A 19,309-nucleotide genomic window follows, 5' to 3' on the forward strand; every position below is an offset into this window, starting at 1 on the left:
ACATATAAAACATAATTACAAAAAGAGGAAAAAAAGTAAAAATATTGAATGAGAATATGGCAATAATTTTTAAAGTATATTTTGTATGTAGATTTGAACAAAATCTGAAAAGCTTTTGAATATTTTTACTTTGACATAAACTTTTTGTTTGACTAGTGAAAAATTTGGTAATAAAAAAATTGGAAACTGAAAATACAAAGCAGATGTATGAATGTAGAAATGTAAATTTTGAGTGTTTAAAGGCATAAAATATTTACTTTTATTTACTTTTACATCAGTTTGGTAGAATTGTCCTTGCTGTGTTATACAGTAAAATAAACCCACTGTCCTCATACAAGGACATCAGTTTTTTTTAAACTACTTGTTGTTGAGATACAATGTTTAGTTTTTATATTTGTCAGGTTCTTCTTACCTCAGAAAAGCAGGAGATTTAAAAAAGCATGAATAAAAGCTCAGGTGTCAGGATATTTATCACACCACTAGTGGTCACTAGCAGGCCAGGTTGCTCTCTAATCTACACTAAGTTGCCAGAATGTGACATATGGTGTTTGTCTATCAGTGTGTAAACTGTGTCAGACAGGTCCTCTCACAGCAGGGGTTGAATTGAGTTTCACACTAGGCGACGGCCCTCTCAACTCTATCTCAACTCTGCTGTTGGTACACACTCAGTTAACTGACTTAATGCCACTCAAAAGCGGATAAACAGGCTTACAGGTCAGGGTGCGTTAATGAGAGGACCACGGTGTTCTCCGCTGAGGCTGACAAAGACCAGGTGGAGGTGAGGAGTCACAAAGGGGAAAGGTAGCCAAGTGGAGATGTTCTCTGTAGCTGTGTAATACTTAAGGCCAAGGCCCATCTCATCTGTGACTACCAGCCGCTCTGCCACACTGAGGCCTCACAAGCAGGTAAGCAAGTTTCTCTGTATTCCTTCAGGATTTGAACTTTTTAAATTTATGCGTATAATAACTAGGGATGAAAGTAAAGAGTAGCACGAGCAGGATCTATAATTCAACCAATCTACCGTGCCAAGCAGTCGGGCTTACTGCCAAGAGTGATAGGAGCGGCAGGCCAGATAGAGTGCTCTGCCAATGTTGTAATGCCTGGCACAGTCGCATTGTTAAAGACACTGTTAAAATGATTCATTTTCGATCCAATAATCTGCAGTTCACCGGAAGATGTCCACAAAAGGTCTATATAGTTTCTAAATGACTGCTAAATATGTTTTTCACCTTGAAATTGGAGCTGAACTTCTGCCCCAGGAGAATATCCATCAAAAATGAGATGTAACTAATGAAACTAATAAAAATCTCCCTTTTTGAGCACTAAAGCTGCTAAACTGGACAGCAGGGTGTCGACTGACCTTGAGGATGCACTGGCTGTTTTAGCAGTGATGATCCAGGGACACAGGAATTCCTTCTATCTTGTAAAAGATGGTGCTTGATAAAATAAGACTCACCTGGGGATGAAAGTAAAGCAAAAGGAATCAAAACAAAATCAATTTTCAATTTACTTCAATCTGAGCTGTAAAGATGTAACATTAAACATAACCTTGGCATGGCTGCTCTCTAAAATGCTGTTTCTTTTGATGAACTATAAAATGTCCAATGAAAACAAGGTCTTTACTTAAAAAACTATCTGTTCTTGCAGTATAAAGGCATCTTCACCAGCAATTCGAAGAGAAATCTTGAAGAAGGTCGCAGTCACATTAAAGTTGCGCATCAGTTTTGTTTTCTTTGATTTCATTGGTTGATGCTTGTTGTAAAGATTTTAATAATTTAAGTTAATATCCAATTATTTTTTCGTGAAGAAATTATTTTGCTGCAGCATTTCAACTTGACCTCCAATTCAAAAACATGTCCCAAAAAAATTGGGACATAATTTAAATCGCGAATGTGAACAGAACACAGCGATTCGCAAATCATTTTCAATACATATATTCAATTGGATACAGCACAAAGACAAAATATTTGACTTTCAAACTGATAAACTTTGTATTTTGGAAATATACACATTCTGAATTTAATGCCAACAACATGTACCAAAAAAGCTGGGACAAGAGCATGAAGACACTGACTGTTGAAGTGCTGAAAGTGGAATTTTTTTCCCCTTTTTTGCTTGATGTATATCTCTGCTCAACAGTGCCAGGTCTCTGTTTTAGTATTTTGGGCTCCATAATGAGCCATACATATTAGTGGGAGACAGGTCTGGAATGCATGCAGGCCAGTCTAGTAATCACAGTATGTTACTGTGAAGCCATGATGTCATAACTCGTGCAGGTATGTCCCTGAAAAATAAATCATCTGAATGGAAGCATGTTGCTCCAAACCCTGTAAGTATCTCTCAGGCTTGGCTTGAGGCATGGGCAGGGTGCTAATGCCCCCATAAAATGCTTCGTCTGCCCCACCTAAACATTCCTCTTCATCCCCAAATTTATAAAAAACTGATAAGTATTTCCCTTTGTCCTTATTGATTAGACCAATCATAAACACGCCACATTTAAATACTTGAAGTTTGGTTGGTCCAATCAAATAAAAACAGGAAGCGGCAAGGGGATCAGTTATTTCGCCGATAAGCAAAATGAAAGACGGTGTAGGCTGCAAGCTGCGCTCCGTTCCCCCCTCCCCTTTTCACCTTGATAAAGCAGTTTGACCAGTCTTCAGACCGGCACGGGTTCCATGCTGGTTTCGGTTCCCGAGCCTCATTTTGAATCAGCCGGTGTGTTCAAACAAACAAACAAAAAAAAAAAGTTTCAGAACCTGAAAAAAGTTGGTTCTCAGCTGGAGCCAAAAAATAGTTGGTTCTTCCTCTGGAGCTGTGACATCATCAGTAGGCATGTCAGATTCTAGTTAGTAAAGACGAGCAGAAAATGGAGTAAAAGCGGTCTGCTGAAATGTTTGGTCGTGATCTGGGCAATGGATTACTGGTGAAGCTGAAGAGTACAGCAAGGAAGAGCAAGTTATATTGTGGAAGAGATGACAAAGGCTGGGTCCACCCGAGCACCAGACCGAATACTAAAACTCAAGAAACTGAGAAGGAATACCGGGACAGTAAGAAGGACCTGGGCAAAAGTGGAGCTGAGCGTGGTGATACTTGTCCATCATGTCCTCCCACTTTGGTGCTACTTAAACTGGTGTTAACGCAGGCTGGTTTGCCAGAAAAAAAAAAAAAAAAAAAAAAACAAGGTTCTGAGAGCCAGAGCCAAGACCAGAACCGTGTGTGTCGGATGGCACTATTAATGGACCCCCCCGCCCCCCCCCCGAATGAAATCAGTCCAGAACCAGGCTAGCCTTACATGGTGGAGTCTTAGTTTGGAGATGCACTGAGTTAACTGACAATGGTTTTCTGAAGTGCTCCCAAGCCTAAATTGTAATATTCATAACAGAATGATGCTGGTTGTTATTGATGCAGTGCCACCTGAGGGACCAGGCATTCCATGTTTGTTTTCAGCCTTGCCCCTTGTGTGCAGAGATTTCTCAGAACCTTCTGATGATATTATGGACTTTAGATGCTGAAATCTCCACAGATCTTGTGCGATGAAGAACACTATCGACATAAACTATTGGAATGACTGCTCATACAGTCTTTAACACAGTGGAGAACCTTGCATCATTTTTGATTGTGAGCCTTTCAGGAGTACTCTTTTTATACCCCATCATAGTGCTATTGCCTGTTACCATTCGGTGGAGGGATGCAGTGTTGGTTAACCTTCTGGAACTCTATCCCAGGTTCTTGGTCTCCTCTCACTAAGGCCCTTCTCCCGTGATTACTCACAGTTTGGCTGGGCGACCACCACTTGGAAGGATCTTAGTTGTGCCAAACTTCTTCCATTTGAGTTCATTGAGGCTTGAAATGGGAGGCTCCTTAGTGAAATTTCAAGTGTTTTTGCAAAGGGTCAGGCTGCAATATAACAAAACTGAAAAAAAGCAAAGAGGGTCGGCATACTTTCTGAATGCACTTACAAGACGTTGACTTCAAAATATATATATATTTAAAAAAAACAGTTTATAATATTGAACATCAAATATCTTGTCTTTGAGCTGTAATCAACTAAATACTGGTAGAAGATCTACAAATCCCTGTTTTTTGTTTTTAGGTATCACATTTTACACGTCCCAACTTCTATGGAACCAGGGTGTGTACAGTCACACAGTGAATTTATCAGTATTTCTCCTTGCTTTAAAGCCCTTATTTTGAGTTTAGGAATTGCTGCTTAGTGTTATTTCTGAGAAACTTCACCCATCAGGCCTGAGGCAATCTGGTCAGAAACATCACGAAATATCTAGATCAAAAGTTATTAAAAGAAAGTGGTCTTGTAACGCTCAAGTGTTGTCAAGAAAGGTCTGATCAAATTTGAACACCACTTCATCCTCTAGCTTTCAACTGTCTGGCCTCGAGGTATTAACAATTGATGGGTGGATTCACTTTTTGTGTTTGTCTTTGAAACCAAGTATGATGAAAATTTAATATGAAGTGTACCATTTTTCTTTCCATGCCCGTCATAGAGGTCCTCCTCCTATGGCCAGGGTACCATGGGTGGTGTCTGTACTGTTACTTCTGATGCTCCGCCCTCCAATGGCGTCCACAGCCCCTGCCCGGCACCTGTGTGGCTCTCACCTGGTGGACGCCCTCTACTTTGTGTGTGGAGAGCGGGGCTTTTTCTACAGTCGAAACAGACCCTACAAGCGGGATCTAGATCATTTGCTTGGTAAGGCCTCACTGACTCTGTGAACAGTTTGACTTCTCTAGTTTGACTAGTGCAAAGTAAGTTTTAATTGTTCCCTTGATAGTGGGAGTTCAGAAAGGACCAGCACGACATTGCCCCGAGAGCCTGAGCTGGCTTTGTGTTTCTGCCCACAATGTTCAAAGTTTAAACTCGTTATAATGAGAATGCCAATTTGGATCGTAGCTGGAGGAAAAAAATGTTTATAGACAACGTAGTGGAAACCTCCCTGAGATGAACCTATATGTTAGTCCGAGCCATCATTAGTGTGCAAAGCCGCCCTTTGAGTCCAGTAGCATGGCCAGTCTTTTGGTGTCCTATTGTTGCTTTCAACATCTATGATGTGACAAATCCACTGATCGTGAATCTTGTGAAATCCCCAAGTTTTTCCTTACTACACACCCAAAACGTATCATTTGAATCCTCCACCTCAAATAGTGTGAGGTTTTGAAGTCAACTTCAGAAGTGTTTGCTATGTTATGCCTCTGCTGGAGCTACGCTGTCTCCTCTTGAAGTAGAAAGTAACCAGCCTAAGCGGTGTACTGATGAGATTATCTAACCATTAAGTCCCCATTAAAGAGTGAACATTATACATGGTAGTTTGACAAATTGAGATTCAAAGCTTAACACGTGGCTGTGAAAACTTCCTTCACTTCAAAGGGTACCTGTCTAAAAGGGCCAGACAGGAACAGCGGCTGATGAAGGCTCACAACGAGCCCAAGGTGAAAAGAGGCATCGTGGAGCAGTGCTGCCATAAGCCGTGCAGCGTTTACCACCTCGAGGGATACTGCGACTGAACACGTCACTTCACAGCCAGGATCACGCATGTAAAAGTCGACTTCTAAACCAGCTGCGCTGGTTCTGTCTGATCAACTGAAGGAAATAAAGCCTCATCACCCATAACCCACGGCTCCTTTGTGCAAAGATGTGATGGTTTTCTTGTCTTTGTACCTGGTATGAAGTGTGCATGAACATGGCCTTTTGGTGCGCTCCAAATTGTGACCACAGTCCTAGAGTGCTCCCTACTGGCCATGGACAGACATAGCCAACTAGATCTGACAAAAAGGCTTTGTTAAAAGACTCGATACATTCGGAAAGTCAATAAATCTGTCACACTTGTTCTAAGAGAATGTTAAAATTTGTCTTTATTTACACAGAAGAAAGGTACATAGAGAGCTATCCGACATGGAATGGATACAATGACTCAGACAGATACACAGATAAAATACATATTTGACTAAGACACATTTAAAGCAAACAACCATCACATTTTAATGCTCACCAGGTGTCTGCTCTCTGGACTGTGTGAATTTAAGATGTACTGCTGTCTGTCTGAACTGTTTTAACAAACCTGTACACACACAGCTCCACATGTTTATTTTCAAAATGAAGACAGACAGTATAAACCTGCAATCTATATATTAAAAAGTGGCCTAAAAGGTAAGTAAAATTGCAAATAAAAGAGTCTGGGACAACACTGATGCGTACAGAAAAACCCCAAACATAAAAAATTAATTTGGCAGCCAATTAGTAGTCAGTTCTTGTCTGGTGGAAGAGCTCCATTATGCATTGTGATTTCCTGACAAAACAAACACAGAATTAGGACTTTACTTAAATATTTAAAGCACAACAATTTCATTAGAGGAAATTCATGAACACAAGTTATGTAACTCTTCAACCTGTTGAAATATAAAGGAGTCAGCGATTCAGAGCATTTACATGCCAATAGAAGCAGACTTTCTTTGACTGAAGATGTACTTTTAAAGCATGTAAACATGTTGGACCCTGTTGGCATTTGTTCTGTACGTTAGCGCATAGGTCACACAATAAATTAGCCATACAACTTCAGTGACGACCTCTTATTCAAACAACAGCCCTTACATAATTTCTGTGTCTCTCTTACTGTGGCTGGTGTCCCTGCATGCTTTGGCAGGTGAAGCTGCTGGTGATGAGAATGATTAGGGGCAAATTAGCCATGATCAAAGAGGGTAGTGGTACCTCTTTATCAACTTTTATCCCTCATTTTATCACAAACATGCTTCAAAGGACACAGTGAAACACCATTTAGCTAATAAATCTTGTGGTGTGCTGGTTAGATTGAAATGACAACTCAATTCAAGGTGATAAGTTAGGAGGAAGTCACGCTCTGTCATTCATTGACAAGCCAGCCCTTTGAATTTTCAAGGACAGGACCTGGAAGTTTGCTCCCATCTGAAAGACTGTTTCCTTTTTTTTTGAGTCACTATAACTATGAATGATGAAATGTTGCATTTCTGTGAAAGGAATCAGTTTATTTAAAAATTGACAAAGAAATCCAAGAATGTGGCTGCAGACTGTTCATCTCTGACGCCTTATATCTCAGAATGGAAATACACACAGTTAAAAACCTGACCTGCAAAGCCTAATAATAGAACATTTAATAAAGTCAAGCAAACAGTCTGCTTTCAGGAAAAAAGCTGGCCTTTCTTGAAAACATTCTAATGCAGCAAGCATAGCTTATGTAGCTCTTTTAGCTGCATAAGCTACATAGATAACGGAGCTTGGTAGCTGACGTAGCTAAAGCTAAAATCACAAGGCAGCTATGTAAGCTACATATATATATACCTTATCTATGTAGCTGCGTTTGCCAAAATTCACATTGCTAAAGCTAACTTAGAGACAGATAATGAAGCTAAAGATAAGCTCACAAAGCAGCTCTATAAGCTACATAGATATATGATCTACATAGCTATGCTAGCTTTAGCTATGTTTGCTAAAGCTAACTTAGCATTGACCAAACCAACATAGTGACGTTAACTATGTAGCTAGCGTAGCAATGTTAGCTTTAGCAAACACCTCTGAGGCTAAAGCGACCACCGTTGGTGTAACTACTTCTAAAACTAGTGCACACAATCCTGGATTAGACCTCTGATCTTTTCCTCCATTTTTCTTATAAAATGTTGCTTACTCTGTAATATCTGCAGTGGGGTTACTTCATAAATGTAACTGCCAGACATTGCTTATGAATAAAGTTGAATTTTAAAAATTATCTAAAACTGGAAATATGCGGTACAGCACGTCCTTTCGGAAATACATGGTGTCTCAGATGAAAAGTCTGAGAGTGTCTGTCAGAGATGCACCGTCTGCAACCAGGCCCTTCCCGTGAAATCAAAGAATCTCACTCACTTGTGACATGAAGATGATTTTGTCATCCAAATTGTAATTTATAAACACCATTCGTCTTTCTAAACTTGATCCTTTCATTCAAAGTTTATGACCTATATTTGATTTGTTTTTTTTTCTTTCTTATGAAATAAACTTGTACAAAAATGAATTAATTTTGAAGTCTAGAGACCATCTCTTATTATTGAGCTGAGCCAAAAAAGTCCAGAACTTTAAAAAGTGATCCAGTCTTGTTCCAGTCTGAGGTGCCTCCGCACAAAGGCGCTGTGGATTACAGCTTGTTACTGAAATGCCCAAACTGGATACAAATCTGTTAACGCATTCTATGAACTGAATGTTAGTCCCTCTAAAAATGTAAATCATGGAGTTTCTCAAAGTCGGTCTCACACACTTATATAATGCATTTGGAGATCAATTTTCTCTTGCATGGCTAAGCCTGAATTGGACCAGACTGGCCACTGAATTTTATCCACCCTCCACAGTCTCCATGCTCTGCTGTGATGGGAATAACAGCTTTTTCAATGGTCTGAATCATTGGTTCAGCTCAGTATTAAGAGCTGCCAAACATTTCTTTATTTGGTATTGTTTTGGCGACATTAAATCAGCCATTTGACTCAATTATGTGTGTGCATGCATTTTACTCAACTCTCATATCTGGCCATCTACTATCGTTCACATCACTTCCACTTTGGGCTTTGACCCAGAAGTTGAACATAAGAAATGCAAAGTGTAACACTGGTTATGTCATCATTTGCCTTTGGATATCACTGAAGAGGTGTTTTTTTGGTCCCATTTGTTCCAAAAGTTTCAAGAGTATACAAAATATACAGAGCAGAGAGTTTGTCCTTGTTTACAGCATTTGGCACATAGCTGGTTAGCTTATTGCAAATTTGTTAGCAAGTTAAACTGGAAAAAGGTAAGAAATGCTCCTGTCAATAAATCAGTTTCTTTCTGCACATGTCAATTAAGACAAGGACAGTAGTGTAAGGAAGTCTAATTGAGCTTTAACTATAGCTAAATTTTACCATGCATGCAAATGTACTGATTTTGATACTTACCTTCTTTGAGAGGCTCACTTGTTTCAGTTTGTCGGTTCTCTTTGTTATGTTGGAAAGCTTTGCTGGGATCAAACCTACGGCGAGGGGCTCCAGGAAGGCTCGATTTCAGCTGCTCCAGATCAATCTTCTGCCGGTTCAGCTGGGACCGCAGCTTAGACAACTCCTACACAAACATACACAGTGGGGGTGGGGGGGTATGAGCCTTAGAGCTACAGACAGAACATCAGCATTGTTTAAAACACAGACAGTTTGGATCATGTGTATTACCTGTTTCAGAGAGATATTCTCATCTTTAAGTTTCATCACATGCTTGATCTTCTGTTTCTGGTTTTGATGCCCCAGGAGACGAGCGTAAGCATCAGATAGCTTGTTTAACTCTTCCTGGTTGACTCCGTTTTCATTGAGGAGTGCGTTTCGCTCGGCTGCAAATGCATTGAGTTGTTCCTGTGAGGCCAAACGAACATAAACATTAAAATAGTTAAACTTGCTTGGATTAAAGATTGAGTCAATCTTGTTTTTTCTGCAAGATCTCATCTTTGTATCCCTGAAGTTAGCCCATTGTTTCATTTAAGTTATCCCATTATCAGGAGAAAATGAGCTTTGTTATCTCAAGATAATAGATTAATCAATTCTAACAGGAAAAACATTGCTTTTGCTTGGATAAGAAAAATAAGTTGAATTAATTCTACTTATTGCACCTTCAGTAGAAGACGAGCTTAAACATTTCTTATTTGACTGACCTGGAAAGGCTTAACTTTGGAAAACAGCTCGTCGTACTGTTTCCTCCAGTGTTCTGTCTCTGAGCTTTGGGAGCTTGAGAGAAAAACACAATTTGAAATTTGCAAATGGCCAAAAAAACAGGAACAATAAGTCTAACAGTAACACACACACAGATCCAGGGGTGCTCACCGTTTCTCCTGTGCTTCCCTTAATTGTTTCTGGAGTTCCTGTCGCTGGTCCTCCATCTCCCACTGCAGTGTAACCTTTTCCTGAGTCAGTACCTCGACCTGCTCCTGCAGAGCCTGTCTGTCATGTTGCTCTTCTTCCAGCCTACACTGAAGGGCCAGCATCTTCTCCTCCATAAGCTCTAATTGGGCCTGGAAGCTCACAACGCCTTGTTCAGCTTCATCCAGGCGAGACTGAAGTCGATTCCTGTCCTGCTCTGCCATGTCTAGCTGACTTTCTAGGGTTAGCCTTGACTTCTCTTTGAGTTCCACCTCAGACAGAAGACTCCCCCTTTCCTCGTCTATTCTCTCAAGCTCCGTCTGTAGTCTGAGCACCTTTGACCTGACCTGCTTGTGGTCTTTCCTTTCAACTTCCAGCACAACCCTTTCCTCCTGAAGAGCTGTCTGGATTTTAACTTTCTCTTCTCTTTCTTGTTGGAGCTGCTCCATTATTTCCTCTTTTTCATGACTGACCTTCTCAAGCAGTTTCTGGGCTTTCACACTCTGACCTTTCTGTAACTCCAGCTGCTCCACTGCCTCCTCTCTCTCTTTTGTCTGCAGTTGTAGATCACTGATCAGAGCAGCACTGCTTGCCTCCATGGCCTTCATCTTCTCCTCTTTTTGAGCAATGGAAGTCTGAACCTCAAGCAGCACTCTAAGGAGTAAAGAAAGAAAAGGAAAAAATTACATGGTGTAAAAGTTGCAGTACATTAACATGTACAGAAAGGGTAAGCAGCACTGCTGGGCAGTTAATCATCAAATCTGGTGGAAACACACTTGGAATACTCATTTCTACGTTTAAAAAACTGGCTGTGCCAAAAACAAGAATGTGACAAATATACCAGTATATGATTCTGAGATGTGCCACCATCACCCACTGCTGTGATTAGAAGGTCACACCTGTTCTTGGCTCTTTCTTTCGTCTGCCATTTTTTCTGCATCATTTGGTCTTTATCTTGCATTTACAGAAAACAGGGCTTTATTGCCAAGTAAATAAAGCTTGCGTTGTGATGGTTTCACTGAAAAGACTCCTCAGTGTGGGGCCATCCACACTGAGGTCTGAACAATTTGGGAAAATAATATAACTGCAACCTCCTCCCCCCAACATTGCGAGAAAACTTTCGGGCATGCTTGCCCCATAATCTTCTTCTCTGTTTTTGGTGCATCATTTTTACTGTAGCATCAGGTTGCAACATTACAAAACTGAAAAAAAGTGAAGGGTCTGAATACTTTCTGAATGCACTGTATATTCATTAACTGCTTGTTTTCAATGTGTTTAAGCTGAATAAATGCATGCAATTTAGATATTGTAAAACTGATGATTAATCATGTTATGATCCTTATACCAATTAAAATAATCATGTTTATGATTTTTGCCATAGTCAAGCAGCCCTAGTCTGAACTTCATTTATATTCAAGTATCCATATGGGTAAAAGCCAAAATGAATTTGTAAATGTCAGCATATCTGATGTCAGCAAAATCTATCCTTGTCCCAGGATGCATATTTGTCTGCCTTAATACAGTCGGTGGCAGTATGTCTTTTCAGGCACTTATTATAGACCTTCCTGTTGATCTGGGATCCATCAGAAAAGTAAAAGAATCACTCCCTCAGTCCTTTCCTATCCACTTTTCCTTAACCCTGATGAAAACTGTCAAAGGGTCAAGGAAAGGTGAGGGGTAAGAGGATAGGAAAGAACAGAGGTGATCCAACTTGGTGGACGTTATGGATATGACATGGGTTAACTGTGGACAAAAAAATACAACTTAAGATTGACTACAAAATTCATTTATATAACTTGACAGTGGTTTGTGTGTAGTGCAGTGAATGAAACGTGAAAAAAAAGGGTTACGTTTTTATAGCCTTATTCAGGATGAGGTACTGTGACTGTGAACATCTAAAACAGCTGAAAGGTTATCACTCATCTGAACTCTCTTTATAGTTGGTAAGAGTAGATGAATGATATTGAATTCTTTATATTTCTCTCTTTCATAAGGGATGGTCCAGTGTATCCTCAGCTAAGATAATAAGGAAGTAACAAAGCTTCTTTCCTCGTCATTTAGAGAATTCACACAGCCCTTATTATGTCTGATACTAAAATACTTCTGGGCCATTTCATTTAAAAACCTTCCTAAGCAAAAAGGACTATTCAGACAGACCCCCAGTTAAGAGGTGAACAATGTGTTCTTTACCAGATACAAAGTGGTAAACTGGGTGTCGGTCAAAAAATGAAAACATGGATCAATTTAACAGATCGATACATTTAAGCACTTTTCACACAAATGCTGTGCACGTGATCCCTCTAGTTTACAATGATATCTGAAGATGACAACACGTCTCCTGCTACGCCTACCATTTATAGTTTTCTCATTGACTGCCAGGTCAAAGCCAAGCTTGGAAAATTGCAGAGCATGTGCACAATGTGGTCTGACTGAAGTATATTCATGCATTAGTGAATTGATCTCCAGCTACATTATCTTAAGTGTGTTAGTCCAACCTGAGAAATTTGGTTTATTATGATTTTAGTTGGATTAGCATGTTTATTTTAAAAGTCAAGATTTAGTTGATCGAATAAGTTTTTTCTAACTGAATGGAAACTGAGGTAAATTGAAGCATACCTTGAATTCTCCTCCTGGGCTTTAGCCTCAGCTAAATGCCTCTCTTGGAGCTCTTCCAAGCTTTCCCTCACTCTGCTGATCTCCTCATCTTTCTGTTTAACCGTTTTAGCCATCTCCTCATTCATCTGCTTGGTTACTCTGTCCACCTCTGCTTCCAGTTCTTTCTGCCTCTCTTCGGCTCCCTTTAGAGCATTTTTGGTGCTGAGAAGCAAGACAAGCTGTTAGTTAACTTTATTTGCTGAAAAGTATTTTGGTTTTAACACCAGCACGATTAAAAGTAACATCAAAAAAACTTTCTGACCCTTAGTTCAGCTCACCTTTCCAGCTCTGTGACGATGTCTGCCATCTTGCTCAGCGAGTTTGTAAGTGCTTCCTGGAGTTCCCTCTTTGCAGCTAAATGTTCCTCTGTTAAAGCTGCGACATCGTTGCACCTACTTAAAAGAAAAGAACACAATTATGATGGGCTGAAAGGTTTCTTGACTGGAATGCCTAAAAATAAATGTATTTATCACAATAAGATAACTTTATTACTTATTTTTATATTTTCTGAATAGTACAGACTTGTAAGGATGAAAAAGATTAAATATTGTTTCTTTTTCTTTAAGTTTGATTTTTAAAACACACATCCTTTCAATACCAATACAAGATCTGTCAGTCAAAGGTGAATTTTAATACAGAGGGGTTCTTAAACAACCTTCTGTAAAATTTGTAAATATCAGTTTATCTGATATCGGCAAAAATACAATATCTTGCATCCCTATGATCTGTTTTTTTTATTTTTTTAACTGTTGCTCACCTCTCTGACATCGTCAAAGTTTCATTCAGCTGTTTCTGCAGCTCTTCTTTCTCCTCCTTATGTCTCAGTAGCACCTCCTGCCTTCCCTTTTCTTGTTCCTCCAAAACAGCAAGCTCTCCCAGCACCTCCTCCATCTCCTCCTTGAGCTGTTTGAACCGCTCCTCAGACTCCTCACGCTCCTGCTCCACCAGCACGGTTAAGGAATCAACAAGTGCCTGTAAACACAACAGAGGGTCAGCAGCTGGTGGCCAAAGCTGGCTAATTTCACAGCACAACTTAATTACAGATAAGACACACAGGCTTTCCAAACACAAAACCAGGTGGCATGTTGTTAATTGCTTTATAATAATAAAATGTAATAATGTAGGAAATAATAATGAAGGAAAATGTAATTTATTGATTTATTAAGTGATGTTTTTAACCTTTTCTCAACATTAAACTATATTTGTTTTAAATATCTAAAAATGAACCAAAAATAGTTATTATCAATCTGATTGATTTCTTACATTAATTCAAAGCAACATGGCCATTAATCTGTATACAACACACTGGCTTTTCATTCCTGAAACCAGGTAAGATTGCATAGCTGCATGTAAACATTCATGCTACTAGAAAGTAAGGAGGGGCAGTCACTGATGCAAGGCCATAATTATGAGTAAAAATTAAACCAATAAAAAAGGAATAACCAAAGCGTTAAAATACAGTCTCTCTCAGAATAAAAATGATAGCATATATTGCATGCCATCGGGATCCAGGGATATGAATGTTTAGGAATATTTCATGCCTCAAACATGCCTGCATTTAATTTCTTTATGTCCCACACATAGAGGGGAAAAAGTAAAAACATAGTTTTTATTATTTTAAGCAGCACAAAACCCATATGTCACATCTGTGACTTTTACTGACTGTCCCAGAGATTTCACCTCAGGGTGCAGCTGATTGGGCATTTACAAATGACAACTTGAGACAGACTGTTCTGAAATCCAGTTATAAATTAACCTTAAATGTTTTGGCTTAAGTGGCTTAAGAGTAATTCTGGCCCGAAGCAATACTCACTTGTTAACCACTGCCTTCGATAATTCCAGTCTGAATCAAACAAAGGCAGAGCAAACTTTTGCCTCACCTTTTCTTTCGTCAGTTCCTGAGTTAGTAGAGCGTGTTCTTCCTCGAGCTGACTCAGTCTGTTGCTTTCAACTCTTTTAGCCTCTTTAAGCAGGTTGAGCTCTGTTTTCAGCTCCTCCACTCTCCTCAGTCCCTGCTCCTGGGTCTTGCCTAAAAACAAAACAGAAGTTAATTCATCAACTGGCTCTAGTGATAATAAAGGCAGCTGTATTGGCAAGACAATTGCTGCCTGTCAAGCTTGCAGTATGTAGTTACATGTAGTCTGAAATTTTTCTTGTAAGTTTTTGCCCTTTCCAAACACAGACTACGGAGTGTTGTCCAAATGGATGTGAAATACATCCTATGCAGTGGATATGTGAAAGTCTATTTGGCACGTCGTGTAAGAAACATTAACCACACTGAAAAAAAAAAAAACCTATGGACAACAGTAGCACAACACAGCATGCAAAATAGTAATCATTTTATCCTGTTTTCATGATTGTGATACATAAAAATCAGTTCAAGTTAAAACTTGATTAACTGGATCACATTACTTCCCAGTTAAAAAAAAATCTTGACAGGATCTTTAGAAACTTACTCCTCTCTTCCTCAGAGAACAGACACCTCTGTTCAAGATGTGCCACCCTCTCATCCAGCTCCTTCTCCGTTCTCCTGAGCACCTCCCTCAGCCTTGCGAGCTCTGCCTCCTGCTGCCGAACTGTCGCTTGAGAGTCTTGAACTTCAAGGTTGGCTGACTCTATTTGCTCCTCCATGTCACTCACTGAATTTTGTGAAGACTTAAGCTCCAACTCCTGGTTCTCCAACCTCTTCTCTGCTTCTGCTAAAGCGTCATTTGAAACCTGCAGCTCTTGCTTGAATTTCAGAGCCTCCTCTTCTTTATGCCTCAGCTCATCTTGAGTGGTTTTTAATTCAGTGGTGCGCTGCTCAAGTTCAGTCTCTAGTTGCCTGTAAAGTGAAAAAAGTGAAGAGTAAGGTTGATACTATACGGACAGGTTTTTTAAATGTTTCACACTTTTCCATGCCACATTTCAAAATGATACAATCAACATTATTTTAATGATAAAAAAATCAAAACCAAAGTTTTAAATCAGACAAGTTCATAGGGGAGGAACAAACATTTCAAAGACTGCATGCAAACTCCTGCACGTGGCCTAAATATCAAAAATACATTGCCAATCAGTGGGACTAGAGTTACAACTCCAATAGAGAATTTCATCTGACCACTGCCATTGTCCAAGCATGGATACATCAGCACTTTCAAGGCTTTCTCTGAAATCAAGTACTTTCAAACCCTGAAATCACTTTCAAGGACTGCTGCAAACCCTTGGAAATGTTTTCCAAGAGATTGCAATTTTTCATAATTAAAAAAAATGTGAGATCACCCACAGTTAGTTGCCTCAGATTTTTTAAGGTGTATCAAAACAGGTCTTGTTGTTTGTTTTGTACAAGTATCCAAATTTTTTTTAAATTCTGTCATGGTGACAACTCTAAAAAACAAGAAAAAGATCTTACTTTCTTGGTGGACCCAAACATTTACTTACTTTACTCTCTCCTCCTGAGAACCACCATTATCATTCTCCTGGGTCTTCTCTTTGAGCTTCAAGCGGAGATCCTTAAAAACATATCACAAACAACAGAAAGATGGAATAATCTTGTTCTTTTTTGTGAGATATTTCATACAGGAGGAGTTTATACCTGGATCTCTTCATTGGCTGTATCCAGGTATCCCTGCATGACTCTGATCTCCTCCTTAAGCTCCCGTATCACAGCTGGTAAACAACACAAACACAAAACATTAAACAATTATAAAATTGGACCTCTAGTGTTTTGTAATGATAGTAGATGTAATCCGTGATCTCAATGCCATTTGAATCTGCCCTGTTGTTGTTATTTATGCTGTATTTCATATCCACCCCATAGACAGTGGTTGGAAAGGACTGAACCTTTAAAAAAAAAAAAATCCTAGGGGGATGATTGGATGAACATTCTGTCTGTCACAAACACAACAAATATGATGAAGTCGGCATGTGCTGTGCTGGGGACATTTACATAACACAAGCTCCACAGATGGCTGCAATCATTTGTCCCTATCCGTGGATCACATAGGTAAATAAAACTCTTGCCAAAGTCAGGATAAGAGCAAAAGCATCTTTTCCACCAAGAAAAGCCTTAATTGCAGCTCTTTGGACTTCTTTTAATTAAAAAATGTCAAATTCTGCTAAAAGATACGCTTTGGCTGCATCCACACAAAGCTCTTTATACACGTCATGTTTTTTTTTTCTTTTTTTCACAGGGGTTCAGTACAACTAATTCATCTCCACAGTTACCATCTCATTCCCCTCAAATGATGTGGATTGGCCTAGTCCTTCTCTGACCAAGTTTAAGCATTACAGCCAGACAAAAAATCTGGCCACTCCATCAGCCTTGCGGCAAGGACTGTTTGTTTATCATCTGCCTCCTGTTTTGACATAACATTGAAATATTAATAGTAAATAATCAGTAATCAATGTGGAGTTGTATTTTGAAATTAACCACATGCACTGTCCATTGTCCGACTTCCTGTATTGTTCAATCCACTCGATGCTGGTTGATGTCAAACTCTGTTGAAAGCAGACTAGGCATGTATCTGAGGCAGAGCAGAGTGACACTTCTACCATGTGGCAGAGATGGTCTGTGGAAATCTAAAGATTGACTGAAAACGGAGTGATTTGCTTCAGAGTGCACAGCACAAATGGAACGCTGTAAAACACATCAATGCTTCAATTCATTCTAGCCTCCTACAAATGGGCAGAACATGAAGTGAGAATTTGCAACTAGTCCTGTTCATTTTCAGTGTTTGGTTTACATGGCTATCTTTTAAAGAAGAACCCGTTCATTAACAGAACTCACCCTGCAGTCTAGCATTCTCATTCTCGAGCTCTTCATTTAGGCTTTTGGTCACTTGATGAAGATCCTCTGTGAAAACAAGTGAAAACAGAGCCACCTTGGTTGATCATCATTTCTGTTCATCTGTTGTTTATCATGCTGTTAGCAATCTAAATCTTACCCAAGTCTTTGTTTCTGTCTTTTAGTGCAGTGACTGTAGCTCTGGCAGTTTGAAGATCTGTTTCTAGCACCTTCAGTTGGCCTTCAGTGTTAATATGCAGTACACTCAACTCCTGGACACAAAGTATGAGAATAAGCTTTAGCTGCAGCTAAAAATGTGCCAATTACCTTACATAGCTTAAACCCCTGAGGATATTTACCAAATAAAAAAATGCACACATTAGTTATACCTTGTTCTTTACATCCAAAATGCTCCTCGCCTCCATCAACTCCATTGTGAGAGAATTTATTCTCTTTTTTGTAGTGTCAGCAGAAACCTTAAAATATGAGTGAAAATTTATATGTAGTTATGCTCAGACACACTTAGGACAGATTGCATTCAAGCATGATCAACACAAAATGCAAACAAAATCAAGATTTGACAATAAAGTCAAGCACACCTTGTTTTTTAAGAACTCATTAACTTTCTTGAGCTCAGCCCGCTGTCTTTCAAGGGTGGTGACATTTGCAGCGAGGCCTGTCCTCTCTCTGACTGCAGCCAGCAACTTGGCCTCCACCTTCTTCAGCTCTTCTTCCAGAGAAAGCAAGTGACGGTCCTGCTCCCCTCGCTGTTGAACCAGGGATCTTATCTGGAGGCCAAAAATGACTCTTATTACAAAATTCTTCCATCTTAAGTAATGACTAAACTATTTTTAAAATCTGCCAAAATTGGCCCACATGTGACTAAAGGACACACAAGCCACCACTTTGTTAGAAACTTGTGGCACAAATGTTCGTAAGATGATATTATATTATTATTATTATACCTCTTTCTCCAACAGTTTCTGCTGTTTCCTCTCCACAGTCATGACATTCTTCTCTTTCTTTGCACTCGACCCTTCAACCTAGATTTGCACAAGACAAAACATGATAAATTTGTTTAAGGAGCAGATAAAGAACCATCTGAACTATTCTAATAAGGTGAAAAACTTACAAGACCATCAACAGATACAGTCCTGCGAACTGGTGACACCAAAGCTCTAGAGGGCGATGGTGGTGGCAGAGCAGCTAGGGATAAAGAAAGAGAGGGGTCACACATACTAAATATCAAATAAAGTATTACGCCGTCTCCCCTTGTTGCGCCCCGTCTCTCATTGTTACCAACCTGCCTTTAAAGCTCTGAATCGATCAGACTTGTCGAAGGAGGCAGCTCCCTTCAGATCCCCAGGTTTAACCTCATAGGTTCCCGGAGCAGGGGCACAGCCTATTCGGCCAACAAAGCAGTGTTAGTAGCGTAACTTACGTTACGTATTTATTTATCTAAATATAATGAGTTAACGACAGTACATAAACCGCAAATAAAGCAAAAACGCGACTGAACTCATAAAACGTGGTGTGAATAAAAGCAAGTTTCTCATCACATATTTCAGCTAGCCTACGCTAAGATGCTGGCCGTTTAAGAAAGAATACGACAGAGAATTTCACAAGTACAACAAACAAACACTATTGTGTGTGAAACTCACCGACGTGCTCGTTGAATCTTTTCAAAGGGGCTCTGGAAAACGACATTTTTTAGTTCGCCGAAGTTGAAATATTAAAAAGTTCAACGGTTTGGATAAGGCTGCAAAGCAGCTCACTGACACACAACAACAATCGCTTCACCGCTGAAATTTCAAAATAACGTCACACGCACGTTTTCGTACGTTCGGCCAATGGCAGCGCCGTATAACATGACGCATTCTATGGCACTGGCCAATGGGCTTCCATACCGGAAATAGCCACCTCGTCTCCTTGGTGACTGTTCAGGTATCCGGTATTCGCTAAGGATACGGTTCACATTATTAAGTCAATCTGCTTTATTCCTAT

At 39.6% G+C, this 19,309-nt stretch overlaps 2 protein-coding genes across 3 annotated transcripts; one reads left to right on the forward strand and one right to left on the reverse strand.

Moving 5' to 3' along the window:
• The first annotated feature begins 574 nt into the window (after positions 1 to 574).
• Positions 575 to 5,767, forward strand: insb (preproinsulin b). Its single transcript, XM_041797915.1, has 3 exons — positions 575 to 905; positions 4,503 to 4,705; positions 5,381 to 5,767. Exons 2-3 carry the CDS (start codon positions 4,516 to 4,518, stop codon positions 5,515 to 5,517), a joined length of 327 nt encoding a protein of 108 aa, XP_041653849.1. The 5' UTR covers positions 575 to 905; positions 4,503 to 4,515; the 3' UTR covers positions 5,518 to 5,767.
• Positions 5,768 to 5,847: 80 nt separating this feature from the next.
• hmmr (hyaluronan-mediated motility receptor (RHAMM)) lies at positions 5,848 to 19,101 on the reverse strand. 2 transcript variants are annotated; one of them, XM_041796837.1, is made up of 20 exons: positions 18,967 to 19,101; positions 18,609 to 18,707; positions 18,438 to 18,511; positions 18,271 to 18,348; positions 17,905 to 18,093; positions 17,695 to 17,781; positions 17,466 to 17,577; positions 17,309 to 17,374; positions 16,115 to 16,188; positions 15,961 to 16,031; positions 14,997 to 15,364; positions 14,421 to 14,569; positions 13,298 to 13,512; positions 12,819 to 12,935; positions 12,502 to 12,702; positions 9,850 to 10,539; positions 9,681 to 9,753; positions 9,208 to 9,384; positions 8,941 to 9,103; positions 5,848 to 6,299 (listed from the first exon to the last, which is right to left on the reverse strand). In XM_041796837.1, the coding sequence occupies exons 1-20, from the start codon at positions 19,010 to 19,012 to the stop codon at positions 6,283 to 6,285; spliced, it is 3,066 nt and encodes a 1,021-aa protein (XP_041652771.1). In that variant the 5' UTR covers positions 19,013 to 19,101; the 3' UTR covers positions 5,848 to 6,282. The 2 variants fall into 2 exon arrangements, with proteins under 2 accessions (XP_041652771.1, XP_041652772.1); XM_041796838.1 differs by having other exon boundaries at positions 12,819 to 12,932; positions 18,967 to 19,095.
• Between the last annotated feature and the right edge of the window lie 208 nt (positions 19,102 to 19,309).

This window comes from Cheilinus undulatus, linkage group 10 (assembly GCF_018320785.1).
Source record: "Cheilinus undulatus linkage group 10, ASM1832078v1, whole genome shotgun sequence".
Taxonomy (NCBI): domain Eukaryota; kingdom Metazoa; phylum Chordata; class Actinopteri; order Labriformes; family Labridae; genus Cheilinus; species Cheilinus undulatus.